Raw genomic sequence first — 16,717 nt, forward strand, 5'->3', positions numbered from 1 at the left:
TATGAAGGGGATCAAACGAATTCTCGGTATCTGTGGTTTGAAACTTAATGACGAATAAATCACCTCACCCGAGAAACAAAATGCACCACCCACAGTTTTTTAACACGATTGTCTTCAAATCAGGAAGTAGCCTGCTAATGTTTTGCCTTTTAGCCTATGGTCATTTTTCTTTCACTTCATCAGCAAAGTTTAACGTTCTGCAAAAATGACTATTACAGATTTGGACGTGTCTTTGTGGTGGATCCTGTTGTGGAACAAAAATACTTTTAATATTTGCAGAAATAGTGACGTGACTGTAACTAGCTAAAAGGGTATCATTTGCCCATCTTTTTTTTTAAATCTTACGTTGTGGTACATGGACTCGAAAATGGCCCACTAACTACCTAAAACCATTTGCGAGTCTGCTAGCGCGGCACACTATGACCTTACGTCTGGATGACCCCCTTATTTCCTGGGTGGTTGACTCGCCCGCGACTGTCAAAACGGCGCCACCGCGAGTCTCCACCAACCCGACTCGCCGTCTTAACTAATATGCTGACGACGTTTGGACGGAAACTTGATGTCATTTTTTTTTTTTGGTGGGGAACCGCCGCCATGACGCGACCGCCGCTTTTCCCAGAACGATGAGCTAGCCTCCGCCGCCGCCGCCGCCGCCGCCGCCACCGCCGTGTCTAATTGAAGCCGTTGGATTGAATTAGCCTAGCGTGCTGTACTGTAGCGCTGGGTAAACACACTTTGAATCAAGGGCCCGATGTTTTGTTTGTTTGGAGATGTAGAGTTGAGGGTAAGCACTCTGAAGAGGCGGGAAGCGTCGTCCAGTGCGACGTCGACGCGACGACACAAGCAATTACGCCGGGAATTCATAACACGGCCAAGATGGCTGCTCGCGGCCGATGTAGGTCATTTCCCATGGCGATGCGGTGAAATGGGGGTGGGGGCGGGCTTTGGTGTGGCAGTGGGGTGAGGGTCTGCACTGGCCCCTTTCAGCACCTCCACTCTCTGATGTCAGATACAAAAAGTAGATCAAGAGAAGTTTGTTTGTTTTTTTTCAGGGAAAATCAAGTGACGCAATGGGATGGAGAATAAAAGATTGAAAGAAGCGATTCGGGGAAAGATGGCGAGATGGTTTTGGGGGTGGAGGCTTATATTTCATGTCTGCGTAGTGGACGTCTTAATCAACAGTGTCAGGTTTGCTTTCTGGAGGCCGCATGGACTTCTTCAGGCTGACAGCCGCAAGGAAGCAGCTCGCCGGACAAATCACAAAAATCGAAAAATTGGAACATTCACACGGACGATTCAAAGAGGCACGCATGTCCAAATATTGCGATTTGGAAACTATTGTAATCAGAAACATCATATTTTTTTAATGATCTGTTTTCGTTCAAAATCTCCTTTATCTCCGAATTTTTGAATTTGAAAGAACATTTTCTTTTTCTGCTTCGGATTAAAAAAAGATTGATGGACAGTGTTAAGGAGCCTCATTTAGATAAAAGTAGTGTTTTGACATCATCGTGGTTTCCTGGCACTACGTTGAAGTGAGGGGTGGAGCTTCATTTAGACAAAAGTAGTGTTGGGAGGCCATCTTGTGGCATCTTGATTTCCTGGAGGTATGTTGAAGTGAACTGTGAAGCTTCCTTCAAACAAAAGTAGTGCTTTGACACCATCTCTATAGGCAATTGTAAGCCTTGTTGAGGGGTGCGGGTGTTAATTGCGCGTGGATTTTCTCTCAGTCCGGATCGCCCTGCAAACACGTTGTTAGTGGACGGTGACATTCTAAAATTGCTTTTTTTTTTTCACAAAATGATGTATTGCAGCAGGATTTGCCAGCACCGGCCAAGAAGATTTAGCATGTGCTAAAGATTTTGCAGACGCTTTTCCAGTCATAGCAAGCATAACATAATCAGTCGACGCCGAGCTACAAAGGTTGCGCTAACTTCATTAGGAGGCCATTGTGGGCAAAATGAAAAAATATGAAAAGAAAAACGCAGATGCAAAGAACCAGCGGAGCTTTGTAGGCTTTACTTGAAAGAAGGCCTTCCTTTTTTGCTTACTTAGACTAATCGTGAAATTTAAAAAAAAAAAGATACCAATGTTTGTCATTTATCATTTAGAAAAGAAATGTTGATATTTAGTTTACATGGTACATGTTTATTTATTTTTTTTGTCATGATGTAAATCGTTTTCTAATGAGATGAATGACTATTTTAAATGTGTATTCAAATGTTTGCATCATGTGTGCTGTGTTTTAATTTTATTTGTATATTTTTATTTAGTTTTGATTTATGGTAGTTCTGTGACACCATTTTTGAAAATTATTTATTCAAAATGCCTTTTTTTTTTAATTGAGCTACAGTTTCATTCATGGTTGTTTCCTAAATTACATTGGTATGTATGAATGATTGTTATTTCTAATGTTATAACAAAATTGGATAAGGCCAATAATTAGAAACGTAATATGAATCAAATGAATATGGGATAGTGTAGTTATATTGCTATCATATTATTTTTTACAATTTTATAATTCTGCGCTTATTAGAACGGCCTATTTTGCAACGTGCATGAGCGACTTTAGAAACACACTGCTCGCTCAATATTAGCTGTATTAATATTAAAACACAATATATTACTAATATTCATGTTAATATGAAATGAATACAATACCTTCAAAAGAGGCTCTTGGGTGAGGCAGTTGTACCTAATCAAGTGGCCAGTGAGCACGTGCAATATAAAATAATAACCATAAAAAATGCAACAAAAAGCCCAGTTGCTCAGAGGCTCGACATGAAGTAGTGACAGATGATTATTTAAAAGAGAAGGCAGCAAAGTGGCGCCGTGTAAACACAGTAAGGAGAGCGAGCAGCTTCTACGGAATATGCACGAAAAAAGGAAAGAAAAAAAGAAACACACCCCGCGTGATTTATGGTTGTATTTAGATAAGACGCAGCCCTAAATGGTTTGAAAATAGCGTCAAGGTCACGCGATGTAATGGGATCGTGTTGCTTTGCGTTTTTTTTTGTTTTTTTTTTACGCCCGCGTGCAGAGAAGGCGAGCGAGAGCAGGAGGACAAGTGCGCATGCGCAATAAACACGCGCTCACAGCTCGCTCAAAAATCAGCACGACACTCGCGTATAATAAGTCACATTGTTCAGAAGAAAAATATACATTCAAAAAGCTATATTTATCTTCAAAATGGGTCAAACAATAACTGTCTTTTTAAGTCTGAAATAGACTAAGCAAAGAGGACGTCAAGAGTCAGTCAAAGATTTTCTTTCCCATCCGTTCTACGCACCCACCCCACGGCATTCTGATGAATGTTGCGCTCGTTGAATATGATTTAAGCAGCAAAATTCACCCATTATAAAAAAAGGAATAAAAATTGAAAATAAAAAACATCTCCTGTGCGGCCATTTTGTCACTTGCTGTCGACTGAAAATGACATCCCAGTCTCGGCCAATCACGGCTCAGCTTGCGAAGGTCACATGACCCAACCCAGAAAACAGGTGAGAATGCACAATGTCCGGCTCACCTGGACATTGTGATTTTCGAAGACCGTTGCGGGCGTCATCATTTGAAAACGTAAACACTGGCAGTGAATTTAAGAACATTTCGATTTTCATTCATCTGCGTCTTCAAATAACTGCATGCCGGATTCATAACGCCATAACATGATAGGCAATTTGTGTGCGTATTGTTGATTTCAGAAGTGCGTATGCAGTTCGCGAGAAGTTGGTCTCCCTTTGAAAAAGGATGCTGCAAAAAGTAGGATGCCTGCGTATGCGTGTTACGGGGAAAGCAATCGTTTCATTCTCATCATGAAAACCAGGCGTCGACGACGTCACTGAGGTTGAGCCGAGCTGGCAAACAAACTCCTCCCACTCGGCTCAACTCTCCGCCCCATCGGCCGCCTCCGGGACGCGCACTCCTTTATAAACCTGTCCGCCTCGCACCTTCGCCCGGGTCAAATTTCTCCAACCAGCCGGTGGATCCTCGCCGTGGAAATTTAATTTGAAAGGTGGCGTTTTTGTGGAATTATAACTTTGGTTTTGAGTGTTTTTTGTTTTCAACCTTGAATTTGAAATGAGACCCGTTGGATAAATACCTGAGCGGTGAATGACTCGTGCAAGCGGTCGAGAAGCGAGACGGCAAGCGAGAGCAGCGGCAGCAGAAGCCGGGCCAGGATGAACCTGATCGGGGGCTACCAGCACCACCGCCACCACCACCACCACCACCACCTGATGCCCGAAGCCTTCCCGTTCGTGCAGCGCTGCCACCAGGACGCGCCGCCCTACTTCCAGAGCTGGGTGCTGAACCACGGCGAAGTGCCTCCGGACTTCCACATCCAGGCGCCCTACCCGGCCGGCGCGGAGCTGACGCCGGCCGCCGCGGCCTCGGTGGCCTCCGCCGCCGCCGCCTCGCAGCACGACCACGCCCGCCTGGAGGGCCTGCAGGCAGGCATGGCCAAGCGGCGGGCGTCGGGGCCCAAGAAGGAGCGCCGGCGGACGGAGAGCATCAACACGGCGTTCGCCGAGCTGCGGGAGTGCATCCCCAACGTGCCCGCCGACACCAAACTGTCCAAAATCAAGACGCTGCGCCTGGCCACCAGCTACATCGCCTACCTGATGGACGTGCTGGCCAAGGACGCCGGAGACACTGAAGGCTTCAAGGCCGAAATTAAGAAATTCGAGAACCGGGATCTAAAAAGGAAAAGGGAGATGGTGAGTGCGCGTGGACGTTTTGCGGGGTCCACGCCGAAGGACCACAATAGCAAGTTCGCAACGTTGTGTAAAGTAGCTGCTTTGCTTGAAATTGGACGATTGCGATCAGGAGTCTGCTATGGAAAAACAACAACAACAACAACAACAACAACAACGCATTTTTAATTGGGGATCCAAATGGGAAAAACGGAGATGTCAAGTTTGAACGCTTACATCATCCAGTCTAACGGAAATAATAACGCACCTGTAATTCGATATTCGGTAAACTAACATTTTTTTTTTTAACGGAGGTTCGCATGAAATTGTACCATTTTTAAAGGGAGTCTGGCCTTTAAAAAAAAATCGTTTTGCAAAACCGTGTATTTAAAAGAAAGTGCAATTGGAAATTGGGATCTAAAAAGGGAAAATGATTAGACGTTTACGTACTCCACACAAAGTTAATTTTGTTGGATTTACTGTCAATTAGAAGCTTTTTTTCCACACAGGTTTTCTAATTTTGAACAAAGAATGCATTTATTTATCTTTATTAATTTGGGATCAAAAAAAGAAAATTGTAACTTTGGTCGGGGGCATGCTGCATGCTTACACATTAGGGAGTAAATGTAACAGCACTATATTACTTTGAGTCGAGGTTTGCGTTTTAATGAGCTGATCTTGAATGGGAGTCTGCTATTTAAATGTGACAATAATAAAGGTCTGAAAACGTAAAGAGAAACGCCACATTTGGACGCTGACATGCTCCATTTGGAGGAAAAAAAGAGACAGTATATTCAACTTTATATTCTGTAAATTATCATTATTTTAATTGGCCATTGTTATAAATTGGCTATAATCTTTCCATGGGAGTCTGGTATTTACAAAAATGCATTTGAAAATCATGCATTTGAAAAGAAATACAAATTGGAATCTGAAATGAAAAACGGGAGATATAAGCGCACGGACGTTAGATGGTCCAATCAACAGGAAATAATAGTAAGTAAATGTTGATATTCTGTCAATCACAATTTTAAGTAGCATTAAATCAACACGTTTCTAATGGGGGTTTGGTATTTAAAACTTACTTTCAAAACCGGGGATCTAAAAAAAAAAGGAGACGCTATTTGACATTTTTAAAAAATCACACGAAAAGCTAGCATTAAAAAAAAGAGAGAAAAAAATCACATCTGAAAATTGGGTATACAAAAACTGAAAATTGCGATCTGAAATAAGGAGATGATAAGTGTGGATATTCATATGCTACAAAGGAACAAGTACATTTAATTGGCTATTCCGTAAATTAAACTCGTTTTAATGGAGCTTTGCTTTAAAATCAGCAGCTTTTAATGGACTCTTTTTTAAAAAAAAATTAATTTAACTTTTTTTTTTTTAATCCGGTGCAGTATATCTGGGTTGTGAATGCAATGCATTAGCAGTGGCGTGTATGCGCGTTTATAGAACTAGATTCAGTTTTATCCTCGTGTAAAAACAATATTAGCCTCATAGGGCAGATAATGCACGTATCCAAAATTGCAGCATTTCCATCAATTAAACTTATGATGCATTTTATTAAGTATATCACCAGGGAATGACTCTGGAAATGATAAATAATCGAACATGGGTCATATTTTAGGTTTTGGTCAATAACGAATGCAGGGTAGGCCACGTGACGTGGACGTGACCTTATCAATTCAGTTCAGTTAGGCTGGAAAAATACACAATTATAAATGTATTTGATAATAATTTCCCCATGGCTTACGCTTTCTATAGGCTGATAAGTCGGTTTATTTAAAAAAAAAAAGACAAGACACATTCTACAATACTGAAGAATGTCTATAATTAAAGTAAAGTTTATTTCATATTGAGCGTCACGTGTGGAAAGTGCATGTAAAGCTAAATTCCAAAAAGTATGCGAATATTTCTTCAATATTTTTAAAAGTCATATGCTTATTTCCTATGGGATCACAAAAGTACCGAATATTAAAACACATTTTGAGGGTAACACTTTTTAAAATAGCAATTTTAGATGGTACTAGAATACATTTTTCAAACATGATGGACTGCGTCTCGGATCGTTATGCCCTATTTTATGACGTCATCACAAACTATTTTCTTTTTGTGGTTCGTACAGAACGAAGGTCCAGCACAGGACTCGTTTGGTACCGAGAAGAAGGTGAAGGGTCGGACCGGGTGGCCGCAGCAGGTTTGGGCTCTGGAGCTCAACCAATGACCCTCCACCCACCAAATAACCCCTCGAGAGACCCCCAAACCAATTGTACGGCCGTACGTGAACGCATCATCCATCATCCGTCTGAAGTAAAAGGACTGCTCATATTCTCTCCTGCTGTTTGTTTCAGAAATGTGGAATATTGTTTACCCTTCCGTCCTTTTGTGTCGCTAATATCACACGAAAAAATAGTTTAAATTATGTATTGAAAGGGTGGTGGGGGGAGGGACATTTAAATTATTAATTTGTGATCCCACGTTTTGAAATTGCAACACGTGTACGTGTCTTTTGTTGCAATTTTATTTGGGAATGTAGTTGATAATTTTTACTGTACTTTTTTTTTGGGGGGGGGGGGGCTTCCCCCTTTGTTCTGTGTTTGTATTGGCACATTCTATTTCTTGGTCTACTGTTGGTCGTTATTGTCGTGTGCTAATTTTGTGTTTAATGGCCCAAGGTGAAGTCATTTCATTGGATATAATAACGTTGAAAAATCTACACGAAAATACAAAATGACAGCATCTTATATTTTCTAGCGAGTGTGAAGCCATACTCAGGCAAAAGACGTAAATATGGTGACTTTGTTTTTGTTGTATGATAAGAATGACAATCTACCTCAACGTGCTCACTGTCCGCTTGAATAGACGCACTCGAATGTTGTTCACCTTCAACGCAGCTTGACACACTCGCAAACGACAAGAAAAAAAACAAACGATTTCAATTATTATTATTTGTGCAAAATGTGGATGGAATGTACATTAGACGTGAAGCTATATAATAAATGGATATTATTTTATCACGCCCGCCATTTTGTGACGTATTTTTCCATTTTTGGGCCAACAAAAGTCACGTTACGTAATAATGTCGATTAGAAAATGAATAACGTTGCCAATTGATGCTTTTATGATTTCGGAGTTTAAGAAGGGGTATGAGATTTCACTAGGTTTCGTCATCGGTGTGACTTAAGATAGCAAGTTGGAATTCGTCGAGAATGTCAATGGGCTTTTTTGTGTGCTCTTAAACGTATGGTGCAAAATACAACGCAACAAATGTTTGTTACATTCTTTGAATCTCTAAATATAACCTTTTTCAAATCAGAGAAAAAATATTTTGAATTAAAGCAGATAAAACCAAATTAAAGTCAAATTACTCACCTCGTCTGAAGTTTCCTGTCAAGTTGAGCGGTGTTTGCAGAAAAATAGTGTCACCTAGTGGCGTCCTACTAGCACTGCTGGAAATAAGTGTGTCGTGTCGCAAACAGATATCAAAGCGAATTATAGTAAAACGACTTAGCGCTTTCTAGGAAGCCTGCAAACGAGGGGACAGGAAGTGTTTGGTGAGCAACACTGTCACCTACTGGTGAGTTTTAGCAACTGCGGGTGTGCGTTATCAAGCAGCATTATAAACACTTCTGTACAACCAAAGTTTAAGTAAAAGCACCCAGTCACACGTATAGGCCTGTACATTTATTCATTTCATTAGCAGGAGCAATAAGCAGCCATATTTAAATACAAGTGTGATTTCTAATACGACGGTTATAGGTTAATGCGGCCATTGTCGCCTACGTGCGAATAAAGATGGATGGTTATCACCTATGTGAAGCGCTAACAAAAACTACCAGCAAAAATGAAAACGTGGGGAGGGGAAAAAAAACCAAACAAAAAAAAACAAAAACAACAAAATCCCAAATAAACACCCGTCAATTGTCTACAAGGATTCATGTGGTGAAAACCACTCAAGTGTTGGATTCTCACTCAAGTTTTGTCATTTCGGGACTACCGCCAAGAAAAGGCGAGTGTTAGCTAGCCAACATTTCAAACAAGCGCGTAGCATCATCGAAGCGCCGTCTGCTGACAAACGCTTATCACTGCTGTATTTAACCCTCCTGTTAGCGTTGGCTTCTCGGGAAAAGCAATCATGTTCCTTGGGTCAATTTGACCCGTTATCCAAAATTGTGTTTGGGACTGACACACACACAAATAGGAAATATACATCAGCCAGACACGAATGGTCAGTGCGGGTTATGGGCAAAGAGCTTTTAACGTTTCAGTGCTAACCATTTATATGTTAAAATTCACGTTTTGTTTTTTTAACCTCCTGTAACAGTAATAGTTATCCTGGGTCAATTCGACCCCTTCTCTAGAAAATGTTAGAAACAGGAAAACAAATTCCCCAAGACATGTACTTACGCCAATACACTTACTAGTAGTACAAAAAAGGACAGACATTTTACATTGGGTCAATTTGACCCACAACACAACAGGAGGGTTAAAAGTTGGGTCATAAGATTTTAGCATGTCAGTGCTTACAAATAGCACTAAACATTTCGGTAGAGGGCTTTTAAAACCCCCCGTTATGTTCATTTCTCATAATCAAAATGTTCCTGGGTCATTTTGACCCATTACCCCAAAAAGTGTTAGCAATGGGAAAATAAGAAACAAATAATGTATTGAAGCCACTGTTTAAAAAAATACAATCGGTCAATTTGACCAACAACACAACAGGTGGCTTTTGAGCACTGTCAGTGATAACAATTAGCGCAAAGCTTTTCTGTGCAGGCTTTTGACCCTCCTGTAAGGCTTGTTTCCAAGGAACAGAAAAAAAAAATGTTCCTTGGTCAATTTGACCTGTCACTAAAAAAAACAAAAAAAAGTCTGAAATGAAAAAATAAACTCCCCGTGGCTTTTAGCTCATAATCAGTTCTATTATTTACCATTGCAATCCTGTTGTATTTGTTCACACATTTGTCCACAGCACTTCATACTTATATTTTAAAACGAGTCAATTTGACCCGCAAAATAACAGGAGGGTTAAACACCGGACCAAGAGCTTTTAGCATGTCAGTGCTAACAATTTCTGTATGCAGTGCGCATGTTGGTAGGAAAACGACCACATGCAAAATGTCAGCAGTCCCGTCCGGGTCCTCAAGGCCCAAACCGAGGACATTTTTTCTGAAAAGTACGTAAAAGGGGTCATTCTGTCGGCGGGAGAGGTGAGCCTTTGTCGGTGGCACTCGGCGCACGTTAGGCAAAGTCCAAGCGAGTCCTGGCGCTCGAGTCGCAAACGTTTGGGCCAAAGGAACGACGACCATCCATGGATGCTCGCCACTGTTTCAAAAAGTCCTCCAAAGATGCGGCTGTGTTGAAAATCCACTTTTTGGTTGTTTCGCCATGTCTGGTCACGTTTGTGGGGTTTTTTTTTTTTTTTTGTTTGTTTTTTTTTAGTCGAGCGGTTTGCCGGCCCCGTCGCCCTTCTGGTCCAAGCGGCTCTTGCTGCTCTTCACCATGTAAATAAAGTAGGTCAGCGTTTCCTTCTCGTTCACCGGAATGTTCCTGAAGTGACGGCTCACCGTCTGTCGACGCACGGGACACAAGACGTGACAGTCAGAAGCGTGCGCTGGAGCTGCTTAGCTGACAAGAATTTCACACAGAAATCTTGGAAAACTAAATCCTAAATCATATTTACATGTCTGGTGTAAAAGAGAAAAATATGAAAATCGGGAGAGCGGCTATGGACATTTCACACTCGAGAAATTGCTGGGTTGACTTTGCCAGCCGCATTCGGTATCATCGGCATTTCTGCGGCACAGCAAAAAGATGGCAAAATGCCAGCCAGCAGCATTTGCCAGGTGTTCCACAGGGCAAAAGCCAGGAGAAAGTTGCAGCTTTTCCCGGGTGATAAAAGTCACACCTTCAACACTCTCAAATTTGGAAAAACGCCACCAGTCTCTCAGCCTACCTCGCTCTGGGACATCTGCATTTGGGCCTGTTTTACTGCCGCTTCTCTTCACTCGCTCTCACGCCGTTCCAACCAACTTTGTACAGCCTCACATCACGTGGGCAACGTTGCCCATTCGGCATCCACTGCGACCTGCTCACCCTGGACGAGGGTCCGTCCATCCGGAACCCTTCTCATGGCTTCTTCCGGTTTTCCGGCAACATTTTTTTTGGACTTCACTTGACGCGACTCTGTCGCAGTTACGCAAAATTCCATGGCGCACTTTGTCGATGACCGTCAGCGTGGAAGCGGCCCATTTCTGCTTTTCAGTGAATTTTATTGTCGTAGGGCCGTGGACAAAAACCCTTCCTTCTGTTCTGAATAAATCACTCCCGTGGATGTTTATTTAGCCGATTGGCCGGGATTTTAGGGTGTCGCTCGAGAGGTGTTTCTGACATTTACTTGACAGCATGCGAGGAACTGCCCCGAGCTTAGCGGACAAAGCGTAGCTTGAAAAAAAAAAAAAAAGAAACCCCACACAAGTGAAAAGTAAACAAACGGCGAGCGTGGCCGAGCGCTACGGGGGCGGGACACGGGCACAGCTGCGGGCCGCCGCGTTATTAATGACGTGCGCGGCTCGTTAAAGCGGCGTCCCGAGTCTGGGGAAGCGTTCAACTTGTTGGCCGCTGCCATTCATCCGCCGTGGGCCAAGCCCCCCGCCCCCCCGCCCCCAATCCAGGCGGTTTTCATGAAGGCGGCGGCGGAAAGTCCACCTGTGGCTGCGGCAAACCAGTGGAACAATCTCTCAGTGAGCAATTCCGGGCGCGTACGTCAAAGTCAACGGCGACTTCGGCCGAAAATGACCACGGCGCGGCTTAGGCTCCACGTCGGCGCTGAAACGCACACGTTCGGAGGCGCAAGTGTAGTCCACCAGCAGAACAACTACACTTGTGTTTTTATCTCATGACGTGACAACTAAAATCCCGGGCATGCTTCAGGCATGGCAAGTTTGGAGCTCCAAAGCGAAACCAAGGCCGCCCGCCGGCCGGCCGTTTGAAACGCAACAATCATTCCGACATTTTTGCGCTCGCCCGGTGGTGAAATGTGCGCTCACCTCGGCCAGCTGGGCCTTGTTGAGGCCAGGCCTGGTCTGCAGCTTGTAGTGCCGCTTGTAGCGCCGCAACGTGTTCACCTGCAGCTGGAACAGGTCCACCTGGGAACACGGGAGACACTTGACTATCAAAACAAAACTAAATCTACAAGCAAGAGACCGGATCAGTGACGAGTTGACTTTTCTTGAGCTCTTCTTGCGAACGCGGCAACACGGACCAGGTTTGAACATTCCAAACGGCAGCGCGACAAACGCAAGTGTAGCTTTGTGCGGAAAAGCGGCTGAAAGGGAACGCTTTACCTCCGGCACCTCCACGTCGTGATCGGGGGACTCGCCGCCGTCGTCGCTCGTCTTCCTCTTCCTCTTGTTGCGCACGCTCTGGATGAAGTTCTTGTGGAAGTCACAGATGTACAAGTGGCGCACCTAGAAAAAACAAAAAGGAAGGCAATACTCCGTTAAAGCGCAGCTCAGAGTGGCCTAACATTCCCGAGCGGCCGTGTAACAGAGACGTTCGCTGCTGACTAATCCGCACATTAAGACCAGTGGATATCTGGAGTGTATCGGCGCTTTATTTACATATATGTATAAAAAAAAAAAATAAAAAAAAGCATCCACATGTGCATGTTAGCTAACAAGCTCAGAATGTGAAATGCTCACAGGAGACGGACGTAAACGTGCCATTAGGAGATCATTGCCAAATGCCCGCCGGAATCTTCTTTTCAATCTGTCCTCCCGCGACCTTCACGCGTGTGCGTGCGCGCCATGTCCAAGACATGCGATGGAGGACGCGTTTGGAAAACTTGGCGGGCCTGGAAAGCATCGAGCGTGTCGTTCTCAAGTCTCGCGCGGTATTGCCAATCTTTCGTTCCATCTAACGGCCAAAAGCAGCCTGTTTTCCAAAACAGAACGACTTGTGCAAGCAGCCACTGAACCTCCTCGCCTTGTCCAGCTCCAAACGGTCTTTGTCAGAAAAAACAACGCCGTTTTACTATTATTAAAATTCAGGCATTTTGTTTAAAGGCTCCTAAAATTTGCACACATTTATGCACATTCTAGTTGCAAAACACTTTTTCCATGTCCTCCACCAACCAGAAATGACTTCATGTGCACCCATTTTCTGTTGAAAGAAAAGGAAAAAAAAAAAACAGAAAAATTTGTTTGCATTTTCGGATTTCAAAAAAGGCAGTAAACACAACTCGGTTTCATGTGTTTAGAAACAGCTTTGTGTAAAGGCCCCTGAAATGTTCACACACAAAAAAAAACTGGCCAAACTCATTGTTTATCTTTACGCGTATCCAAGTTGCCTTAGTCATCAGTTTGCTAAAACACCATCTTGTGAAGACGACAACCCAAAGGAGGAAAAGTTGCTCTAAAACTTGACTCAAGTCACCGATGACGCATCTTTTTTGGGAGAGGAGCACTGTGGGCGGTAGTTGGGTCAGTTTTTTGGTAAATACATTAGCCATGAAGGATTTTACAGGCATTTGATGTGCTCATTTCCTGTGTTGTTTCAAAAAGTGCACATCGATGCAACTTAAGTGTCAGCATCCGTGTTCTACAGTAGGAAAGCTTTGTAGCGGAGCATTTTTGGAAGACTGAGTACAGTGCAGATGAACAGTATCGGATCTTGGTATCGGTGCATCTATAACGCAATGATATTTTCTGTTGCGCGTCCATCAGGACATGCCGGATGCAGTTCAAGTGACGAGTTCGTGTCGGTCCCTCTCAGTACCTGACGAAAATGTTATTCACACAAAATGCCCTCGCCGGATAGTTGGACTAAGTCGACTCAGAAGAGCTACAAGCGGCTCTCGTTAGCTCAGCTGTCTAAAGTCGCTCGTTTGGACGTGGCGCAAAGGGACAAAAACCTTCTCGACACAAAGCCCAACTAAGCTCGCTTGACCCCAAAAGTAAGCAAATGTCGTGGGGAGGAAAAACACTGCATGCGTTCGACTTCGAGGTAGCTTAGCATTAGCTGTCAATCAAGCGGCTAACATCCAGTTGTCGTCCGTCTCGTGGAAGTGAAGCCCCGGCGGGCAAAAGCCGTCTTTTTTCCTTCGCAATGTCACTCACGCTCTTGTCGATGTCCAGCTTGAGCTTCTTCTGCGAAATGCTCTTCTGGATCCGCTTGCTGAAGGAGGCGTTGCCGGCCGAGCGGCCGCAGCGCTCGCCGTCCTCGATCAGGCAGCAGCTCTGGCCGTAGAGGGGCGGCGCGGGCGGCCCGTCGTGGCTGTCCTCCTCGGTGCTGAAGCCATTCATCCTGGACGGTGTCGCCGACCAAACAATTTCGCACACACCACAAAGGCCCTTCCCAAAGTGCAAGTCCGGTGAGATAGTGAGCGAGTTGGGCTTGCGCTGGGTTTTCCGAGTGTGGCGTTTTTAAAGCCCAACTGCTCCGAAGCCAGTCGAAAACATGCTCTCGTCTGTCGCCATTCGACCAATCCAACCGCGGCCGCCTAACGCGTGCTAGCTCCGGCTAGTTAGCACAAGGGCAAGGTGGACTGGATATTCCCAGGAGAGCCCACGTTTCGCGTATGACAGCAATCACCAACGACTCCGGGTCGGTTGAAGATAAAACTCGACGGGCGCAACAACTTTTTCTCGTGATTTAAAACAAACCTGGCGTTGAAATCGCGACAATCGCGTTTTTACAATGGACGTGCTGGAAGGTTGGTAACGGAAGTTTCCCTCCCTCGCCACGATTGGTCAGGTTTTACATGAAGGCGGGTATAGCGAGGAAACGCCGCTGCGTGACTGGCTGTGATCAATGCCGGTCTGGACTTGGCACCGCCCTGTGCATTTACTCCGGTGTTTTCCGCACACGGCTAGTAAAGGCTTCGCGGTGGTTAGCGCAAGGGACGTCTAACTACCCATTCGACCCATTTAGAGCTATTTTCGACCCGTTACAAACATGCAAATGCTCGGTTCATCGCCTAGGTAGCCCTAGCGGGTCAGGAAGAACGAAATTCGGATTGAGAAACCATTAAACAACCTGTTAACGCGATGTTAACTCAGCTACACTAGTCACTCTAATTAAACCCCCTTTATTATTATTCAACCACCCCACTTGTTTTCAAACAATGGCGTCCATTTATTATCACTATTTATTACAAGATATTCCTTGTTTAAGTTGCATTGCAAGACGCATGCTGTTGACGTCGCCACAGTGTGAGTCCATACGTGACCTCACGGGGGGCGCCAGAGTCTACTAAATGAAACAAATAATGTTTTTAAGCCACTTTTGAAACATTTGCCAGCGTCTCTTGATAGTAAATTAAAAATATTGCGGTTAAATGTCGAGGTTATTGTGGTCGGTTTGAAAACCCTGCTTATTATTCAAAGCCGCCTTTATTATTTAGAACACTTAATGCTGCTCTTTTGCTTGTTATTTGTCTGGCATTTGTGTCACAACTCACGCTCAGATGATCGCGTGGAAGGTTCAAGCAGAGGACACCATTAAAAAAACGTAGCATAGCAGAGAAGCAAATTCGATAATTGTCTTGATGAGGCCAATAAAGGCTCTAATGTAGCTTTAAAATGTGATGAGACTGTCAGAAATGCCGCAAGGAAAACATTAGTAGAATTTTCTAGGTGTTTTTTTTTATGATTGCGGAAAGGCCTCATAAGAAATAATAACATGGAAATGGTTTACATCTCGATGGTCAAGGCAGGCAGCGTTAAAGGGGCTTTAGTGGATGAATTTGTAACAGGGAACATTGACGTCACGTTGTTGGTTGTCATTGGACTCATGTCATGTCATTTAATCACCACAACACTAGATGGCAGTGGTGGTTTTTTTATGTGTGGATGTGTCACACCTGACCCAGTTTATACCTCATCAGTAAAACATAACGTGCCAAGATATGAATCCTAAAAGTCACCAGAAAGTCTCGGGGATGGGGCGGGGGTTGCGGGGTCGTGGTGCTTATGGAATCATTCTCTCTTCTTTGCTGGTATCCATACAAACAGAAAGGGTTGAATTAGGGTTCATTTTAAGGTCGCCCTTAAATCTTGGACTGACGTTAATGTGAATAACGGCAGTCAAAGCATCCCGAGGGAATAAATATTTAGGGAAGTGTGAATTTATGAAGCGCTTAAATCAGTGACATAAGGCGGACTTCCTGCCTCTGGATTCGAGCCAGATTCCTGCAGGATGTTTTGGATATGCTTTTCATGACACGTGGCTTCACCAATTTGTAGTCAATTTGAGTGGTCCTCAAATGTCATTTAGTTTCTTCAAGCTTAAGACGGTGAAGCAGTGAAATACAGCATTCACCGTTGCTACATTTACTCACTCAATACCGATTTTCATTTTTTTCTCGGTTACAGCGACAATAAAAATCCCTTGTTGTATTCTATCAAATGCTAGCCGTGTCCTGCATGGGGGCCATATGGTGTGACATTCCAAGCGCCACGCAGCAATCGTCAAGCACGGGAGTCCCCCGAGGCCCAAGTGTTCATTTTATTACCATCTGGTGGTCAGACGAGAGCACTGCGACAGCAATCGAGAATCCATCAGCTTTATAGTTGTGCAATATCGCCTGTTGTTTACGACAATGTTATCTGCGCCGCTATTAGTCGGACGGGCGTGACAATGTATTTAGAGCATCAAGTCAAGCGCACCGTGTGCAACAAACGACGGCCATAAAAAGACGTCGAACGCATAACGTGGCGGGTATAAAGACGAATTGCAATATTTACTCTTGCGGCGGCGCCAGTGGGAGAACAAAAGCGTCACGTGCGATCCAAAGGGGCCGGCGGGTTTGCTGCGTTGAAGGTTGAGATCGTCCATCACATGAAAGGTGCCTTTATTGTCTACAATTGGGGGTTGGGGGGGGTCCTCGCCTTCCCCATCGCTCAGTGTGTCCGCTTGGAAGGCTAAATGAGCCATCGATTTTGGCCACTCTGCGATAACAGTTCGTCATTGGTGATCAATGACCCGACATGAGCTTGGACACGCTACGTCTTTTCAAG

At 44.2% G+C, this 16,717-nt stretch overlaps 3 protein-coding genes across 7 annotated transcripts in view; 1 reads left to right on the forward strand and 2 right to left on the reverse strand.

Moving 5' to 3' along the window:
* LOC147133828 (uncharacterized) overlaps nt 1-7,604 on the reverse strand; it is a 39,299-nt gene extending 31,695 nt beyond the window's left edge. For 2 of the 5 annotated variants that reach the window (XM_086057284.1, XM_086057283.1), the window contains exon 1: nt 4,100-6,312. The gene's annotated coding sequence lies outside the window, so the exon portion shown is untranslated. Of the gene's footprint in view, nt 1-4,099; nt 6,313-7,530 lie in introns of those variants that run through there. The other 3 variants (XM_086057282.1, XM_086057281.1, XM_086057286.1) reach the window with 3 other exon arrangements.
* Nucleotides 3,465-7,713, forward strand: LOC147133830 (heart- and neural crest derivatives-expressed protein 1-like). The gene is made up of 3 exons (XM_086057280.1): nt 3,465-3,500; nt 3,702-4,715; nt 6,823-7,713. The coding sequence occupies exons 2-3, from the start codon at nt 4,179-4,181 to the stop codon at nt 6,919-6,921; spliced, it is 636 nt and encodes a 211-aa protein (XP_085913406.1). The 5' UTR covers nt 3,465-3,500; nt 3,702-4,178; the 3' UTR covers nt 6,922-7,713.
* A 653-nt stretch (nt 7,714-8,366) lies between these two features.
* On the reverse strand, nt 8,367-14,450 carry sap30l (sap30-like). The gene is made up of 4 exons (XM_086057287.1): nt 13,817-14,450; nt 12,044-12,166; nt 11,747-11,845; nt 8,367-10,267 (listed from the first exon to the last, which is right to left on the reverse strand). The coding sequence occupies exons 1-4, from the start codon at nt 14,000-14,002 to the stop codon at nt 10,136-10,138; spliced, it is 540 nt and encodes a 179-aa protein (XP_085913413.1). The 5' UTR covers nt 14,003-14,450; the 3' UTR covers nt 8,367-10,135.
* Between the last annotated feature and the right edge of the window lie 2,267 nt (nt 14,451-16,717).

The sequence above is a fragment of the Filicampus tigris genome, chromosome 17, assembly GCF_054856515.1.
Source record: "Filicampus tigris isolate MCC_2025a chromosome 17, RoL_Ftig_1.0, whole genome shotgun sequence".
Classification (NCBI taxonomy): domain Eukaryota; kingdom Metazoa; phylum Chordata; class Actinopteri; order Syngnathiformes; family Syngnathidae; genus Filicampus; species Filicampus tigris.